The 17482-nt window shown below is 34.8% G+C and overlaps 1 protein-coding gene across 4 annotated transcripts in view; it reads left to right on the top strand.

Moving 5' to 3' along the window:
• The window catches only part of COL12A1 (collagen type XII alpha 1 chain), a 125974-nt gene that overhangs the window by 11258 nt on the left and 97234 nt on the right, over positions 1–17482 (top strand). For all 4 annotated transcript variants that reach the window (XM_063666332.1, XM_063666330.1, XM_054492142.2 and 1 more), the window contains exons 3-10: positions 4090–4206; positions 6680–6823; positions 7275–7334; positions 9215–9478; positions 9649–9813; positions 10491–10664; positions 14863–15153; positions 15360–15962. In XM_063666332.1, the coding sequence (XP_063522402.1) occupies positions 4090–4206; positions 6680–6823; positions 7275–7334; positions 9215–9478; positions 9649–9813; positions 10491–10664; positions 14863–15153; positions 15360–15962 (1818 nt within the window). The remainder of the gene's footprint in view (positions 1–4089; positions 4207–6679; positions 6824–7274; positions 7335–9214; positions 9479–9648; positions 9814–10490; positions 10665–14862; positions 15154–15359; positions 15963–17482) is intronic.

Below are 17482 nucleotides of genomic sequence, written 5' to 3'. Positions count from 1 at the left end.
GCAAAGATCATTAAAGTTATGCTAATTTTGCATGGCAAATGTAAATTAATGCCTATAGAATATAGTTAACTCATCACATGTTGCACATTTGTCAAGGTTTCTCCTATTAAGGTAGTATCCTTTCCAGTGTTGTTATCACAGATATCAAACTAAAGATCTTACTAGTTCATCAAGATATTTTAGTAGTGTATTCTTAGTTTTGATTTATCTATAGCGCATTATATATACTTACCAAAACTTATTAGACTCCTCTACTCCCTCTCATCCGTTTTCCCACCTGTCTATCCATCCTTCCCTTCATTCATCTCTGAAGCGGCCGGTAATTTCTTGGACATAGCCCCTTTTTGGGTGCCCTATTAAAAATGTTTCAAAAAGTTATATATCAAGATGGACACTTTAGTTTTAAATGCTTGAACAAGTGTATAAAGTTAATATACCAAATTTCATCTGTATCTGAATTGGAGATACCTGAATACCACATATTTATGTATATATGTATAATAATATGTAATATGTCATAACAATATTACATATGTAATACATATGTAATATGTATAATATATACACATATAATTATATGTGTATGTATATATATAAATCAGCTACATATGAATATTGTTTATATTTACAAATATAGGTGTATATTAAAAATGTGTATATATTAAACCCATTTATGCCTAGTGTTCCATTATTGGAATGCTAAGCATGTGGGAGTGATTTATATCCTACTGCTCAAGGTCATTGCCAAGGTCTGATTACAAAAATTCAAAAAATTGCAACCTCAGGCATAAATGGGTTAAAAGCAACTACATATAAATATTGTTTTCTAAAGTTAATTTTTGATGGAAATATTTCTTCTACTTTGCATTTAATCTAGTACAGTAGAAAACTGTATGTTTTGTTCAGACCATGGAATCCAAGTGTTGTTGCCTATTGGCTGTGTTAATCTCTCTGAATTTCACTGATTTATCTGTAAAGCAGGGATAATAAGGCCCATCATTGGGTTCTTATAAGGAAAAAAGTGGCAACACAGTAACCAGCTCTCTGCCTGTTATAGAGGACTCTATATAACGCTCAGCAAGTTTCGCTATTATTATCATTCCCAAAATGTCCTAAATCCTGCCAGTTTATGTAACAAAAATTTCATCAGAATGAGTCTTCGTAGCATAGTGTTTTGATAACAAAAAACATTATCTGTAAATATGAAATTAAACTATAAGAATAAAAATACTTAAAATTTTAGTCTCTTCACTATCAGTATTCAGGTTTTTTGAATATATGTAAGATTGTTATTTATTTATAATTTTCATTCCGTTTCTCTTGGTTCAGATTCTCGTCCTATGCAACTGTGGCTCTTTGCAGTTAGAATCAATATGCAGCTAGCGCATAATTGAAAATTTTCGGGCTGGGCACAGTGGCTCATGCCTACAATCCCAGCACTGTGGGAGGCCGAGGCGGGCGGATCCCCTGAGGTCAGGACTTCAAGAGCAGCCTGACCAACATGGAGAAACCCCATCTCTACTAAAAATACAAAAGTAGCCAGGCATGGTGGAGCACGCCTGTAATCCCTGCTACTCAGGAGGCTGAGGCAGGAGAATCGCTTGAACCTAGGAGGCTGAGGTTGCAGTGAGCCAAGTTCGTACCACTGCACTCCAGCCTGGGAAACAAGAGCAAAACTCCGTCTCAAAACAAAAAAAAAAAAAGAAAAGAAAAGAAAAGAAAATTTCCAGCATCAGCATTGTCTTAGGGAACACTTAGACTCTGTGATGATGTAATGGTGTTTATGAATTATTTTTATGTAAAAGAAAATATTTTCAAAATTAATAAAATACATTTTTCAGCATTGATTTATGTTGACACGGGTCATACACTCACATCTGCTTTATTATTATTTTTTCATGAAACAAACAAACAAATGTACAAATAGAATGGCATGCCTGAAAAGCTGTACATGCAATAAAATCGGCCAGAAGAAAAGTGAAGCGGGCTCTCTGTTGTACCCATGCGGGTTGGCCATTCTTTCCTACTTTGATTCCCACATACCACAGTTTCTATGAACACCTCAAGATCCTCTGAAATGTTAAAGACTTTTCCCCACAGTCAATTTTTCAGTTTATCTGGAATCCTGGTCATTTGGATATCAACAAGGGGGGCTGCTACTGCCCTTCAGCAGTTTTAACCTAATGTCCGCTGCTTCAGGTCATTTTCCTTCCAAGGTTGGTGGTACTGTTTTTCCATGTACTGATTTTTTTTAAAAGCATGCTCAGGCCAGTGTGTCTGCCTTTGCATTAAATTTGTCCTGAGCCATTGCTATTGGAACAATATTTTATAATGATATTCTTAATACCCATTGTCCTATTAACATCTGTTGCATGCATGTTATACTAAGTGATGAGTACAGCTAAACCTCAAAATATGGTTAAAGACTGAAGAATGTTGAGTAATTAAACTATGCATGTAGATTAATAGTCTAATCTCACTGCCTGTGTATGGATAGTAAGAATATAACATTCATTCCAATACTAGTGTATCCAATAAAAATAAAAAGCCATCTCCTATAGTTGGAGGCAGCAGTCCACTAAAGCAAATGTTTGCTTAATTATTTCCATTAAAACATGTTATTAATATTACATAAATCTTTAACCCCAGTTAAATTCTGTGACTCATGTCTCAAAGCTACTAGTGTATTTTAATTGACCTTTGAAAAAACCTAAAAGGAAATTGTAATCTCTCAAAACAGATGCAAAAATTCTGACTCACAAGGAATACTTTCAGACTAAAACATTTTAAGAAGAGTGTGGCTGAAAGTCATCTTAATTTGTTGACCTGTTTCAAGAGTAATAATTTTTAATTCATCAACCATGCACTGACAGTGAGTCAGTACAATGCTGCATGATGAGGCATGAACATTGTAGGGAGAATATCATTATAAAATATTTAGGAAACGTCTTTGTGTAATGACTACTGTACATGGAGGCTTTTGTTCATTGTGGGAAACTAAAAACAAGTCAACATTTCATTGACACATGCATGATGCTGTACAGTTTTGTATGTAAACTATTTCTTTCTGTACTTTTCAGTTATCCCTGTCATTGACTTTTCCAAGTTTTTATGCGCAGTCATGTCTTCAGATCACTGATCCTTCTTCACTGTTTTCTTTAAGTTCTGTAAATAAATGTCCATAAATATACATTGATGTTGTCTTTTCATAATTAACCATTGTTTTGTAAAGGACCATACTGGCATTTTAATCTAAAATGCCCTTTCTAGTATGGAGTATACCTGCTGCAAAGGAAACGATAGTGTTGGTTTACACCCTGGAACATTCAGCAAGCTGGTGTAAACAGGCAGAATATTAGTTTTATAAACTTTTGAATATCACTATTTATATATTTATAAATTATTGACATCACTTATTTTTGAATACTTGCCTATGAATATGAATATACATTTAAATGTATATTTCCTTGTCAGATATAACTGTTTCCCATGATTCCTCATTTTCATTAAAATATATTTTTCATCTCTGCTACATATTGAGATTTATCAAATAACAATGAATAATTACAAGGCAAATAATGCAGAGAATGAACCAAAACCATCGTTGATTCTTGTCCATATTATGGAAAAAAACATATTATGTCAACGTTTTGAATTAACTTCTCTGGTTGTAAGCAGGTTGTGATTTGGCATGCTTGTTCAAAATGCACTCAGCATGTATCGAAATTCCTTTAATTGTTATGTGAATTGTTTGCATATGTGGTTATTATATGTGATTTCATTGTACTTGTATGTACTTGTATCCAAATATGTTTCTATTATGCTTGATTTTGCTGGCCATTCTTGAATGACCTAGCAACTCAAGAATCAAAAGTGTTTTTTGTGCTGTCTTCTGTAATATGTATACTCTCTGATGTTTTGTCAGCTTTTAGTTTTATTCTTATCCAACAACATATCTTTTATATTTGTTGGAAACAAATTTATGCAAAGACAATTTTAGAAAGCTTTGCTCAACACAATTCTTTATTAATTAAATTGACCATTTTGTGACATTGAAAAGTTTAATAATATAAACTCTCTCTTTTGCAGTTGACCCACCTTCAGACTTGAATTTTAAAATTATAGATGAAAATACTGTTCATATGTCATGGGCAAAACCAGTTGATCCAATTGTGGGTTACAGAATAACGGTGGACCCTACAACGGGTAAGTTTTGAGACTGGGGTTTTAGGACAGAAGCATCAAGATGATATAACTCAATCTCCACCTCTTCTCCCATTTCATCATGAAGAAGCTGAGCTTTAGGAAGGCTGAGGGATTTGATCCATGTCACCAGACATTTGAAGAACTCAGGTTTCAGATTTCCAGCCTAGTATCCACTATTATATTTTAATGTTATTGAGTTTAACATGTTTTGCTGTGGTAGGCTGTTATTATTAAAAATTGACTCTATTTTTACCTGATCAGAATATTGTTAGTAACCTTTGATTTTATAGAATCAAATCCTCATTCCTTGGCATTCTTGAATTACTTAATCTTTTCAACATTTAAAGTATCAGCTGATGAAGTAAGTTGTTACACCTTACCCAATGTCCTACACATTTCAGTATCCAGGAAACACCATTCTGTGATAATGGTAAACAACCATGATGACAGATAAGAGTTTACTTTGGCTAGGTGGATTCCATAGACACTAGGCTGAATCCTTGGAAAACAAAACAAAACTTGTTTTGCTTGTTCTCAGGCATTATCTTTAGTGTTAATAATGTTGCCGAAATGTGGAGAACCAAACTCTATTGATTAATTTTTAGTTCTAAAATGGAATGAGAAAATAACCATTTCTTCTGACTGTAACTAGTTCAACCATTGTGGAAGACAGAGTGGCGATTCCTTAAGGATCTAGAACTAGAAATACCATTTGACCCAGCCATCCCATTTCTAGGTATACACCCAAAGGATTATAAGTCATGCTGCTATAAAGACACATGCACACGTATGTTCATTGTGGCACTTATTCACAATAGCAAAGACTTGGAACCAACCCAAATGTCCGTCAATGATACACTGGATTAAGAAAATGTGGCACATATATACCATGGAATACTATGCAGCCATAAAAAAGGATGAGTTCATGTCATTTATAGGGACATGGATGAAGCTGGAAACCATCATTCTTAGCAAACTATTGCAAGGACAAAAAACCAAACACCACATGTTCTCACTCATAGGTGGGAATTGAACAATGAGAACACATGGACACAGGAAGGGGAACATTGCACACTGGGGCCTGTCATGGGGTGGGGGGAGGGAGGAGGGATAGCATTAGGAGATATACCTAATGTAAAGAGTTAATGGGTGCAGCACACCAACATGGCACACATATACGTATGTAACAAACCTGCACGTTGTGCACATGTACTCTAGAACTTAAAGTATAATTTAAAAAATACTAAAAAAAAACAAAGAAAATAACTACTTCCACTAACATTAGCTAAATGGTAGGAAGAAGTCTTGACTGGCTGACAGTAGAGGTGGAAGATGTCAACACAACTTATTACTAGAACTGTGTTTATTTATCTTTTAGCCTTTAAAAATACCAATGATTTTACATATCAATTTACCAGGAAACAGCTTTTTTTAAAAAGATGATTTAAAAACTTAAAAAGGGATAAAAAATTTACTTTTTTCTCTTTCAATCTTTTCTCCCCAAATATATTTGCAGTTAACTTATTCATTCCAAAGCAGAAAATCAGTTCTAACAGGGTCCATCCAGTTTCTAGATGTTGGGAATAACTTGACACCCAACACTTCCAAAACTGGCACTGGGGCTACCCATCCTGGCAGAGTCTGAGAGTCTTGATGTCCTCTGGGGATCTTGGTTGGTTTTGCATGTTCCACCTGCAAACCAAGAGCATTTTTTCAGTGGTCTGTTGCACCTGTTATCTTTCCTAATTATTTATATTTTGATGAAAACAATATAATTAAAAATATAGTCAGGCACGTAATTCCCAGGAACCACCAGGTTTCCTGATTGAATTGAGAATTAACAGAATGTAGAAGGGAGTACATAACTGCCAAAATATAAGTAAACACCTGGTTATACTGGACCTTGAAATATTTGATACCTGCTTAAGTCAATGCAGAGGTCAATGTTACCCATTAAGACATGTAGCCATTTGAGTATGGAATATGCACTGCTTCCACACAGATTTTTTCCCACTAGGGGTTGGTCTAAACCTATGGGGTTTGTTTTCTTTGAGTTTATTTTCATCTCTTATTTCTCTCTCTCTGCTCTCCTCCAATGCATAATTTAAAATTAAATTCATTTTCTCTGCTTTATCTCTCATTTATAAAACTGTTATCTACCATTAGTCTCCAAAACCAATGAAAGATTTTTAGTTTGATATTCTAGTATACCTTTAAACTAGAAATGTCTGGAATTCTCAAACAAGTATTAAATATGATTGTAACAAAAGCAATACCAGTCCATTTATTAAATTTCTAAAATTCAAAATTTTAGTTTTGGAAGGCAGTAAAAAATAATGTTTGAGTGTCCTGAAAAAATGTATATACTGAATTTTTCAGATTTTGAGTACCTCTGGGAATTACAATGTATTGTGTTGTGTTATATGTGAAAAATGTTTTGTTGCATTCATGTTTTTCCTTTTTATATTTCCAGATGGGCCTACTAAAGAATTTACCCTTGCAGCTAGTACCACTGAAACGTTATTGTCAGAACTTGTACCTGAAACAGAGTATGTGGTGACAATAACTTCATATGATGAAGTAGAAGAAAGTGTACCAGTTATAGGACAACTAACAAGTAAGCACACATATAAATTAAAATATTTGTATACTTTTTATTTTGCAGAAGGTTTTTCCAACTGCAGATTTAATCTTTTATGATACAAAGTTAATTTACACCAGTACTAACTATTTTTTTCTGTTATCCTAGTTATTAGTGGACATGAATAATTCATTCCTGATTTATAAATCTGGTCTCTGGAAACAGCAGTAATGTTATGAATGAAGAGCATTAAAAATGTTAAACTTTGCTGGACAACAATGTGAATATCTTTTTGAAAAATCTCAAAAATATCACTAAAATAACTTACTTGCAAGGGAATGATTATTTGGCAGTATTCTATGACCAGCAGGGCAGGGCCATACATTTAAGAGACAATAACAAAAACTAATATAATATATTTATTCTATTTTAAAGAGAATATCTGCTTGGGTTCATTTCCTTTTGTAATAATAAAGTTTTAACTTAGTTCAAACAGGTAGTTCAACAAAGCCAGTGGAGAAGAAACCTGGAAAAACCGAGATACAAAGTGAGTGTTTCTCTTACTATTTTTGCATAGATTCATGGGAGTCATAAATGTAGGATAGAACAGATGTTCCAATTATATACATAGATTGATCTTATTCCTATATTAATTTCTATAAGCTTTATCTAGAAGGAGCATGGACAATATAAGAATAATGTATAACTAAGTCATTATAACCTAAGTTCTGACATTCTAGCTAGTTTTTCATTCTATTTACTAGATATTCTTTTCAATGGGAGTGTTTTGAAATTGTGTGTGTCCAGCCTTTCCTGCAGAATTTTGGCAATAGGTGAAAACAAAGCACATCTCAGGACTCAACTCATTTCTCAAAGACAAACTGATAGCAGTAGGTGGTACTTAGGAATATATGAGAAATACAGGGCTGGAACATGAGAGAGATGCCCTCAGCTAGTGTTCAAAGCAATACAATTGCCATGAAAATACTTTTCTAAGTCTATGTGTATGTTAGCTCCTCTCTAGGTTATTTACATGGCCTTAGTTGATGGTAGTTGTAACCTTTTTGAGAGTCTCTGGAACACACCTCTTATAAATTGGTGCATTTGTAATCAGATGAAAGCAATTTTATTTAGTCTAGATCTTGCAGTTATTAGCCTCCTTTTGTCTTATACTGCTTTTCTGACTTATGGGGATAGATCCTTAAGGGGTTTCTTGGACTTCTAATTTTGTCACCTCGTAAAACTTGGATTTATGACCCAGAATGACAATAAAAAGATTATAAACACAAAGGTCTCTTTATCTGGAAATATTCCCTCCAGAACACTGTTTATCATTATTTCAGATGTGAATATTTTCAACAATTATTATTTATTTTAAATTGAAGTATTATGCCAAGTATTGACTTTTTAATAGGCTTAAATTGACCTATTAAATAGTGTGCAAAACTTATTTAAGCATACAACTTGTATTTGGCTTGCAAAATTTTTCAGCACCCTCTCCTTCTCTTCCTAGCCAAATACTACTTTTATTACCTATCAGCTGACTGCAAGAACAAAATCATCATCAGAAAATTCACTTGGTATTGCATTACAAATACAGATTTTCATAAAACCAACCTGACCTCCACCATAGAGAGAAAGAAAGATAACATATTCAGTTACAAAATCTGATCATTGTATTCTGATAATTTCAAGATACCACATGGATTTTTAACTTTTGAATAAAAATAATTGTTTACCCTCTTTGTTCACTAAAAGTAGGTTTTAATTGTCAAATTTAAATATATTGATAATTAGGACTATATATTTTGGCTATTTTGCATAATTTTATGCTTGTTTTTACTTCTGTTAGGCTCCCTTAGCCCTCTAGACTAACCCTAATGCAAACTTTAGAGAATTATATTGAAAATTGCAAGAGAATATTAACAAATTAGGTCTTCAACTCAACTGCACTTCCTTGAATGGTACAGCAATTATTTTGTATTTATTTGTTGATATATACCAAGGAATAAAAACCCTTTGCTTATATTTCTTTTGTATGACTCCTAAATGTTTTATAAAATTTGTACTTGTAAAGAAGAGTGACGGTATAGTTTATAAAAATGGAGAGGTTGATAGCACGAATACTTGGACTTTATGCCCCTGGAGAGCAGGTTATAGATCTATTTATCTTTTTTTGTATAATGTCTTCTAAAGCAATTTAAAGACATCTAGTTCCATGAATTCATCTTGATAAAGGCATTGAAAATGCTTCTATGTGTTGTTAGTAAAATTGTATATTTCTTTGTGCATGTGGGTAAAGAACAATTGGTGAATATGTTCTAATGAACAGAATGATATAAGTAACCAACATTTTTGCAATGTTAGCACGTATTGATGAGCTGATTTAATAAAGCATCATTTAAAAAGATATCAAATGTATTTCAGAATGCTCTGTCAGTGCCTGGACTGATTTGGTTTTCCTTGTGGATGGCTCTTGGAGTGTGGGAAGAAATAATTTCAAGTACATTTTAGACTTTATTGCTGCTCTTGTGTCTGCTTTTGACATTGGGGAAGAGAAGACAAGAGTTGGAGTTGTTCAATACAGCTCTGATACCAGGACTGAATTTAACTTAAATCAGTACTACCAAAGGGATGAACTTCTTGCTGCAATAAAAAAAATTCCATATAAAGGTGGTAACACAATGACAGGTATGTTCTACAGATTTTTTTAAAGTTAAAAATAAATGAAATGTCTGTTTCAGAAAGAAATGATGCATTGCCTATTACATATTAAATATTTTTGACATTGTTCACATAGTTTTTGACTTTGGAAAAATTGTGTAGTACAGAGTAAATGAACGTGTTTCTTTTCCCTTTAGGGGATGCCATTGATTATTTAGTTAAAAATACTTTCACGGAATCTGCTGGGGCAAGAGTTGGCTTTCCTAAAGTGGCAATTATTATTACGGATGGAAAATCCCAGGATGAAGTGGAAATTCCAGCAAGAGAGCTTCGTAATGTTGGAGTTGAAGTTTTCTCCTTGGGTAGGTTAAATTCAGTTAATTATTTCCATTTTACAACTCCTACAGTATACTTAACGTTTAGGAAGATGAAAGATTGATTCCTCAAAGAAGGATGCTATTAGAAGTGTTTATTGCATTTTTATAGTGTAATATTAAAGACTTAAATTGTCTTTAAGTAAAAATTCTGCTTATCTATTTCCCTCATATAACTCCCTTAGCATATGTATTTAGGAGGGTGGTATTCACATTCTTTGCCAGCTCTCTACTTTTCAAAGAATGCTGGGCCAATGATTCTAATAAAGATCCTCCTTGTATTATCATTAAGTGTTTTTTATGTGTTTCCTATATTATGTAATACTTGAAGAATTCAGAGGGCTCCAGCTTATTCAGGACTCTGGAAGAAAAAAGTATTATCTTTACAGATGGCAAAGACATATGATGGTATGGTTGGGATGAAAGCCCACTCTGTTTAATCAACCATTTGTTTTCCTCTTGGCTGGCCACTATATGTCAAATTACAAAATGTTTTTGTCATCTGCACAGTTGCACATTCGTTATGAAGCAAAGCAATTCTGGCTTATGACTTAATGATGATTTGAATATGTCTTCAGTTGTGAAAAACGGAGAAAACGAAGAACTTCTCCAAGTCAATTGGCACATTTCCCATTTCAATATGTCCTTATCCTTTTGTTTTGAAGGCATTAAAGCTGCAGATGCAAAAGAACTCAAACAAATTGCCTCCACACCTTCACTGAACCATGTTTTCAATGTGGCCAACTTTGATGCAATTGTGGATATTCAGAATGAGATCATCTCCCAGGTGTGCTCAGGTGTTGATGAACAACTTGGTGAATTGGTTAGTGGAGAAGAAGGTGAGTAGACTGTTTAGTGTTCCCCATGTGTTAGTCTTTTCCGTTGTTTGAGTATTTATAGTTATCTTAGAAGTAGACATATTTATTTAAATATTTCTTCCAGTGATTCTCCAATTGTATACTCCATTGTGTTGTTTTTTAGCAACTCAACTTGTTGATACCATTTGTATTGTTTTTCCTTCCAGTGGAACATTCAATAAAATGTATCATTGCACAGTTCTTAAAATTTTTTTGGTGGGGGAAAGTTATGATTTACTTTTTTCTTTAAGACTCTTTTGTGTACATTGAATGTCTGTCTAATTATGCTATTCTGCTACTTGCTTTAATTATCTTGCACTCTGTTTTAAACATTGATGGGCTGGAAAGACATTTGCAACTTGATAACAATGTTTCTGTTAACTGGCTAAGGACAAGGGTTTTCTATCATTATACTCTGCCTAATGTTTTGAAAGCTTTTAAGAATATTTCAAAGATCAGTCAATGTGATCCTCCCATTAGAAAATTCTCCCATTTCTATTAGTTATTACTTCTAAATACATGGGAGAAAGAAAAGACATTTCAAAAGCATCCTTTTGAACATTAAAAATAATGACCCAAAGCCTTTATATTTTTCCATCATTGTTCTCCTCTCAGCCTGAGAATCGATAAGTGATTAAATATAAATTCTAAATAGTGACATCTTCAATCATACAAACTCTTTAATCTTCAATCTCTGAACATTTTGTCAAAATGTTCATTGGCCCTAATTCTGTCTCAGAACCTCTCATTACTTCATGGGCTCTCAATCTATCCTTTATTTTACTGTCTACTGTCTAACCTTTTTGCTTTGTATTATTATAAAATCCATCTCACTCACCTCCACTTTTCTCTGATTACTTCTCTTTACTCAATCTTTTAAACAGTTTAATTCTTCCTGGGGTGCAGTTGCATGTATGCAAGGGTAGGCCAGACTTTTATTCTGCCACTGTTGGAACTTTCCCTGTGTAGGGGGCTGGGGCTACATCACAGGTGTGTGATTTCTCTTTAGTGTCTTCTCTCTTCTGCTGGACTAACCTAAGGCTTCTCTCTTCTGCTGGACTAGCCTGTACTGCCTCTGTATCCCTCAGGTTTGGCCAAATTTCCATGTGGCATCTCTGTAGCTTCCCTCCTACTACTTTCTACTTAAACATCATTTAAAAAAAAATATATATATTTCTTTATTTTTAAAATTATTTTCATTTTTAAAACTTTTAAGTTCAGGGGTACATGTACAGGTTTGTTACATAGATAAACTTGTTTCATGGGGGCTTGTTGTACAGATCATTTCATCACCCAGGTAGTAAGCCTAGTACCCATTAGTTATTTTTCCTGATCCTCTCCCTCCTCCTACCTTCAACCCTCCAATAGGCTCCAGTGTGTGTGTTGTTTCCCTGTATGTATCCATGTGTTCTCATCATTTAGCCCCCACTTATAAGCAAGAACCTGTGGTATTTGGTTTTCTATTCCTGTGTTAGTTTGCTAAGGATAATGGCCTCTAGCTCTATCCATGTCCCTGCAAAGGACATGATCTTGTTCTTTTTCATGGCTGTATAGTATTCCATGGTATATATGTACCACATTTTCCTTATCCAGTCTATCATTGATAGGGTTTTAGGTTAATTCCAAGTGTTTGATATTGTGAATAGTGCTGCAGCGAATATATGTGTGCATTTATCTTTATAATAGGATAATTTATATTCCTTGGGTATATACCCAGTAATGAGATTGCTGGGTCAAATGGTGTTTCTGTTCTTAGTTCTTTGAGGAATTGCTGCACTGTCTTTCACAATGGTTGAACTAATTTACACTCCCACCAACAGTATATAAGCATTCCTTTTTCTCCACTACCTCACCAGCATTTGTTATTTTTTGACTTTTTAATAATAGCCATTCTGACTGGTGTGAGATGGTGTCTCATTGTGGTTTTGATTTGCGTTTCTCTAATAATCAGTAATGTTGAACTTTTTTTTGTATGATTGTTGACCACATGGATGTCTTCTTTTGAAAAGTGTCTGTTTATGTCCTTTGCCCACTTTTTAATGGGGTTGTGTGTTGTTTTCTTGTAAATTTGTTTATGTTCCTTATAGATGCTGGATATTAGACCTTTGTTGGATGCATAGTTTGCAAAAATTTTCTCCCATTTTGTATGTTGTCTGTTTACCCTGTTGGTAGTTTCTTTTGCCATGAAGAAACTCTTTAATTTAATTAGATCCCATTTGTCAATTTTTGTTTTTGTTGCAATTGCTTTTGCCCTCTTTGTCATGAAATCTTTGCCAGGGCCTATGTCCTGAATGGTATTGCCTAGGTTGTTTTCCAGGATTTTTACAGTTTTGGGTCTTACATTTAAGTCTTTAATCCATCTTGAGTTGATTTTTGTCTATGGTCTAAGGAAGGGGTCCAGATTCAATCTTCTTCATATGGCTAGGCAGTTATCTGAGCACCATTTATTGAATAGGGGGTCCTTTCCCCATTGCTTGTTTTTGTCAGGTTTGTTGAAGATCAGATGGTTGTAGGTGTTCAGTCTCACTTCTGGATTCTCTATTCTGTACCATTGGTCTAGGTGTCTGTTTTTGTACCAGTACTATGCTGTTTTGGTTACCACAGCCCTGTAGCATAGTTTGAAGTCAGATAGCGTGCACCTCCAGCATTGTTCTTTCTGCTTAGGATTGCCTTGGATATTCGGATTCTTTTTTGTTCCATATGAAATTTAAAATAGTTGTTTCTAGTTCTGTGAAGAATCTCAGTGGTAGTTTAATAGGAATAGAGGCCAATCTATAGATTGCTTTTGGCAGTATGGCCATTTTAATGATATTGATTTTTTCTGTGTATGAGCATGAAATGTTTTTCCATTGTCATCTCTGATTTCTTTGAGCAGTGGTTTGTAGTTCTCCTTGAAGAGATCTTTCACCTAACTAATTAGCTGTATTCCTAGGTATTTTATCCTATTATTCACAACTCCCATTGTGAATGGGAGTTCGTTCCTGATTTGGCTCTCAGCTTGACTGTTGTTGTGTATAGGAATGCTAGCAATTTTTGCACATTTATTTTATATCCTGAGACTTTGCTAAAGTTGTTTATCAGCTTAAGAAGCTTTTGGGCTGAGACTATGCAGTTTTCTAGAGGGATTATGTCATCTGCAAACAGGGATAGTTTGACTTCCTTTCTTCATATTTGGATGCTTTTTATTTCTTTTTCTTGCTTGATTGCTCTGGCCAGAACTTCCAATACTATGTTGAATAGTGAGAGAGGGCAACCTCATCTTGTGCTGGTTTTCAAGTGAAATGCTTCCAGCTTTTGCCTATTTGGTATAAACATCATTTTTATATCCTACATCTGATTGCTTTTTTGAGGATGTGATGTGTAAATTTGGGCCTGTTTTTACACACACTTCTTGCAGGTTGATTTGTAAAAAATTATAACTATATCTTCCAGGAAGTCGATTCCATTGACAAATCCAGAATTTTGATATTGTCTGAAATATCTTAAAATACTTTATGTTAACTGTCAAATACATGACTATGTTCTATGTTGAGTAAGGATCACCATTTTTTAGAGGATTGATATGCATGTGTCAATATGCATGTTATAAGCCATTGTTTCCCCTCTGTTTGGTGGCACTGTGGACATAGTTGAACTTTTTTTCTTACCCTGAAACTAGTGAAAATGAAAGTGTTTAAAATCATAAGAACCTGTCATTTAAGAACTACTAAATGCTTTCTCTTTCTTGGCATATTATAAAGTATCTTTTAAAGATTATACTTTTATGATGTTATTAAGAGAGAAAAATTCCCTAAAGAATTGAATGAAGCATTGATTTAACAAATATTTATCAAGTGCCTACTTTGGTACTTGAGAATGAAGACAATGAGTGAATACCAAAACCAGAATGGAAATCTTGGTTTCAGAGAAGAATTAGGCATGAGGTGTCCCAACATTAATTTCTTCCAAATACTTTCTTATTCCATTAACTTCTCAGCAATTTGACTAAAAGCCAAGTGTTGAACCACTTTTGGTTTGATAGGGACATGTGAAATTGGGGACTGAGGAGGGTATTGGGCAACTCTTTTCAATATATTCAGGATTAATTTGAATAAGGAGATTTGAAGGTCCAAATCTAAAGACCAAATTAGTAAGGTTACATCGCACTGTTATTAATCACTATCTGCTTGTAACTTTTTAGTTGTTGAGCCTCCTTCAAATTTGATTGCCATGGAAGTCTCTTCAAAATATGTTAAGCTAAATTGGAATCCATCTCCTAGTCCAGTGACCGGCTACAAAGTCATCCTCACACCAATGACCGCAGGAAGCCGACAGCACGCTCTGAGTGTGGGGCCTCAGACAACCACACTCAGTGTTCGCGACCTCTCAGCAGACACAGAATACCAGATCAGTGTTTCCGCCATGAAGGGAATGACATCCAGTGAACCCATTTCAATAATGGAGAAGACTCAGCCAATGAAAGTTCAAGTGGGTAAGTTAATGTGTGCATCATTGTGTTTGGAATATGTGAAGATCTGTTTGACAGAATGCCTTACTTGTTTGGACTTAGTTTTGAATGAAATATTTGCAATAGTTTGTTTTTTTTTTTTAAGAAGCATGCTTACTAAGAAAGCTAGATATGTATATTTTAATGATTAATATGTATTGAAGTTTAATGTACTTCTTTTCTCTTTACAGAATGCTCACGTGGTGTGGATATAAAAGCTGATATTGTGTTTTTGGTTGATGGCTCCTATAGCATTGGGATTGCAAACTTTGTTAAAGTTAGAGCCTTTTTGGAAGTTCTTGTAAAAAGTTTTGAAATTTCACCAAATAGGGTCCAGATTAGTCTTGTCCAATACAGCCGGGATCCTCATACTGAGTTCACTTTGAAAAAATTCACCAAAGTTGAAGATATAATTGAAGCAATAAACACCTTCCCTTACAGAGGAGGATCTACGAATACTGGCAAAGCAATGACTTATGTCAGAGAAAAAATATTTGTGCCTAGCAAGGGATCAAGAAGCAATGTGCCAAAGGTCATGATTCTTATCACGGATGGGAAATCATCAGATGCTTTCAGAGATCCTGCGATAAAACTAAGGAATTCAGATGTTGAAATCTTTGCAGTTGGTGTGAAGGATGCCGTTCGCTCAGAATTGGAAGCTATTGCCTCTCCTCCTGCAGAGACCCATGTGTTCACGGTGGAAGATTTTGATGCTTTTCAGAGGATATCTTTTGAACTCACACAGTCTATCTGCCTTAGAATTGAGCAAGAATTGGCAGCTATAAAGAAGAAAGGTTAGTAGACTTTGAAAGTAAAAGTTATTTCTTCATGAACAAAGAATTTTGGTTCTAAAACTGTGGATAATATGCTTCTCCAATTCTTTTTATAGACAAGAAAAAGTAACTTTCCTATGTTATTGAAAACTATTGAACTTAGTTTACTTAGCTCTGAGATGTGACTTTCTCCTGGATATGGATCATATTTTAGTTGGTGAAAAAGCTGTTTACTTATAAGAGACATGAGATGTTTCTGTTCCTAGATCCTCAAGCAGGTTTAGGAACAAGTTTTATCATGTATGTGTCATTTACAATCCAAATCCCATGTATGGGGTGTTCACTATGTGCTGGACACTGAGCTGGGTCCTTCAACTCAAAGGTGACGAGAATATAGTCCTGGACCTTTGGATTCTTTTTATGCATTTCCTTTCCTGAATCATTTTGGGCATCATTTGTCACATCTGGAATTTTCCTCATTTGCCTGATCTACTTTTCAATGTTTAGTTAAAAGTCCCATCCCTTGAGTTTGTGTCCTTTTCAGGGACATGGATGAAGCTGGAAACCATCATTCTCAGCAAACTAACACAAGAACAGAAAACCAAACACTGCATGTTCTCACTCATATGTGGGAGTTGAATAATGAGAACACATGGACACAGGGGTGGGGGCATCACACACCAGGACCTATAGGAAGGTGGGGGGGCTGGAGGAGGGATGGCATGAGGAAAAATACCTAATGTAGATGACGAGTTGATGGGTGCGGCAAACCACCATGGCACGTGTATACCTATGTAACAAACCTGCACATTCTGCACATGTACCCCAGAACTCAAAGTATTATAATAATAAAGAGTCCCATCCTTTTCATTAAGCCTTCCTAAGCTGTAACTGTCCTAGCACTATCATGCTATCACTTTCACTCAGTTGGCTTTCCTATGTACTGCTTTTTTTTTTTTTTTTTTTTTTTTGGAGAGGGTCTCACTCTGTCACCCAGGCTGGAGGTCACCCAGGCTGGAGTGCAGTGGTGCAATCTATGCTCACTGCAATATCTGCCTCCCCAGTTCAAGCAATTCTTGCACCTCAGCCTCCCCAGTAGCTGGAACTACAGGAGTGTGCCACCACACTTGGCTAATTTTTCTGTTTTTTTTTTTTTTTTGGTAGAGATGGGGTTTCCCCATGTTGGCTAGTCTGGTCTTGAACTCCTGACCTCAGGTGATCCACCCACCTCAGTCTCCCAAAGTGGTGAGATCATAGGCATTAGCCCCCATGCCCTTCCTGCTTTTTTTTTTTGGGGGATTGTTAATAATGTTGCATTCTCTCGTTTCTTTATTTTGCCTGTGTGCCCCCTAAGTATACACTGTATGTGTTAAATGTTGTCTCTTTCTATGATTTAGTTTAATAACTGCTAAGTTTAATAAATATTTTGTTGTTGGGAAAAATTCCATAATTTTTACTTTGAAATATTTGTCTGCAAACCACCAAAGGTTAATATCCAAGTACCAGGGATGAATGGGAAAATGTACATGGTTCATTTTAGG

This window comes from Pongo pygmaeus, chromosome 5, assembly GCF_028885625.2.
Source record: "Pongo pygmaeus isolate AG05252 chromosome 5, NHGRI_mPonPyg2-v2.0_pri, whole genome shotgun sequence".
Taxonomy (NCBI): Eukaryota; Metazoa; Chordata; class Mammalia; order Primates; family Hominidae; genus Pongo; species Pongo pygmaeus.
This window is presented reverse-complemented; position numbering and strand designations above follow the sequence as displayed.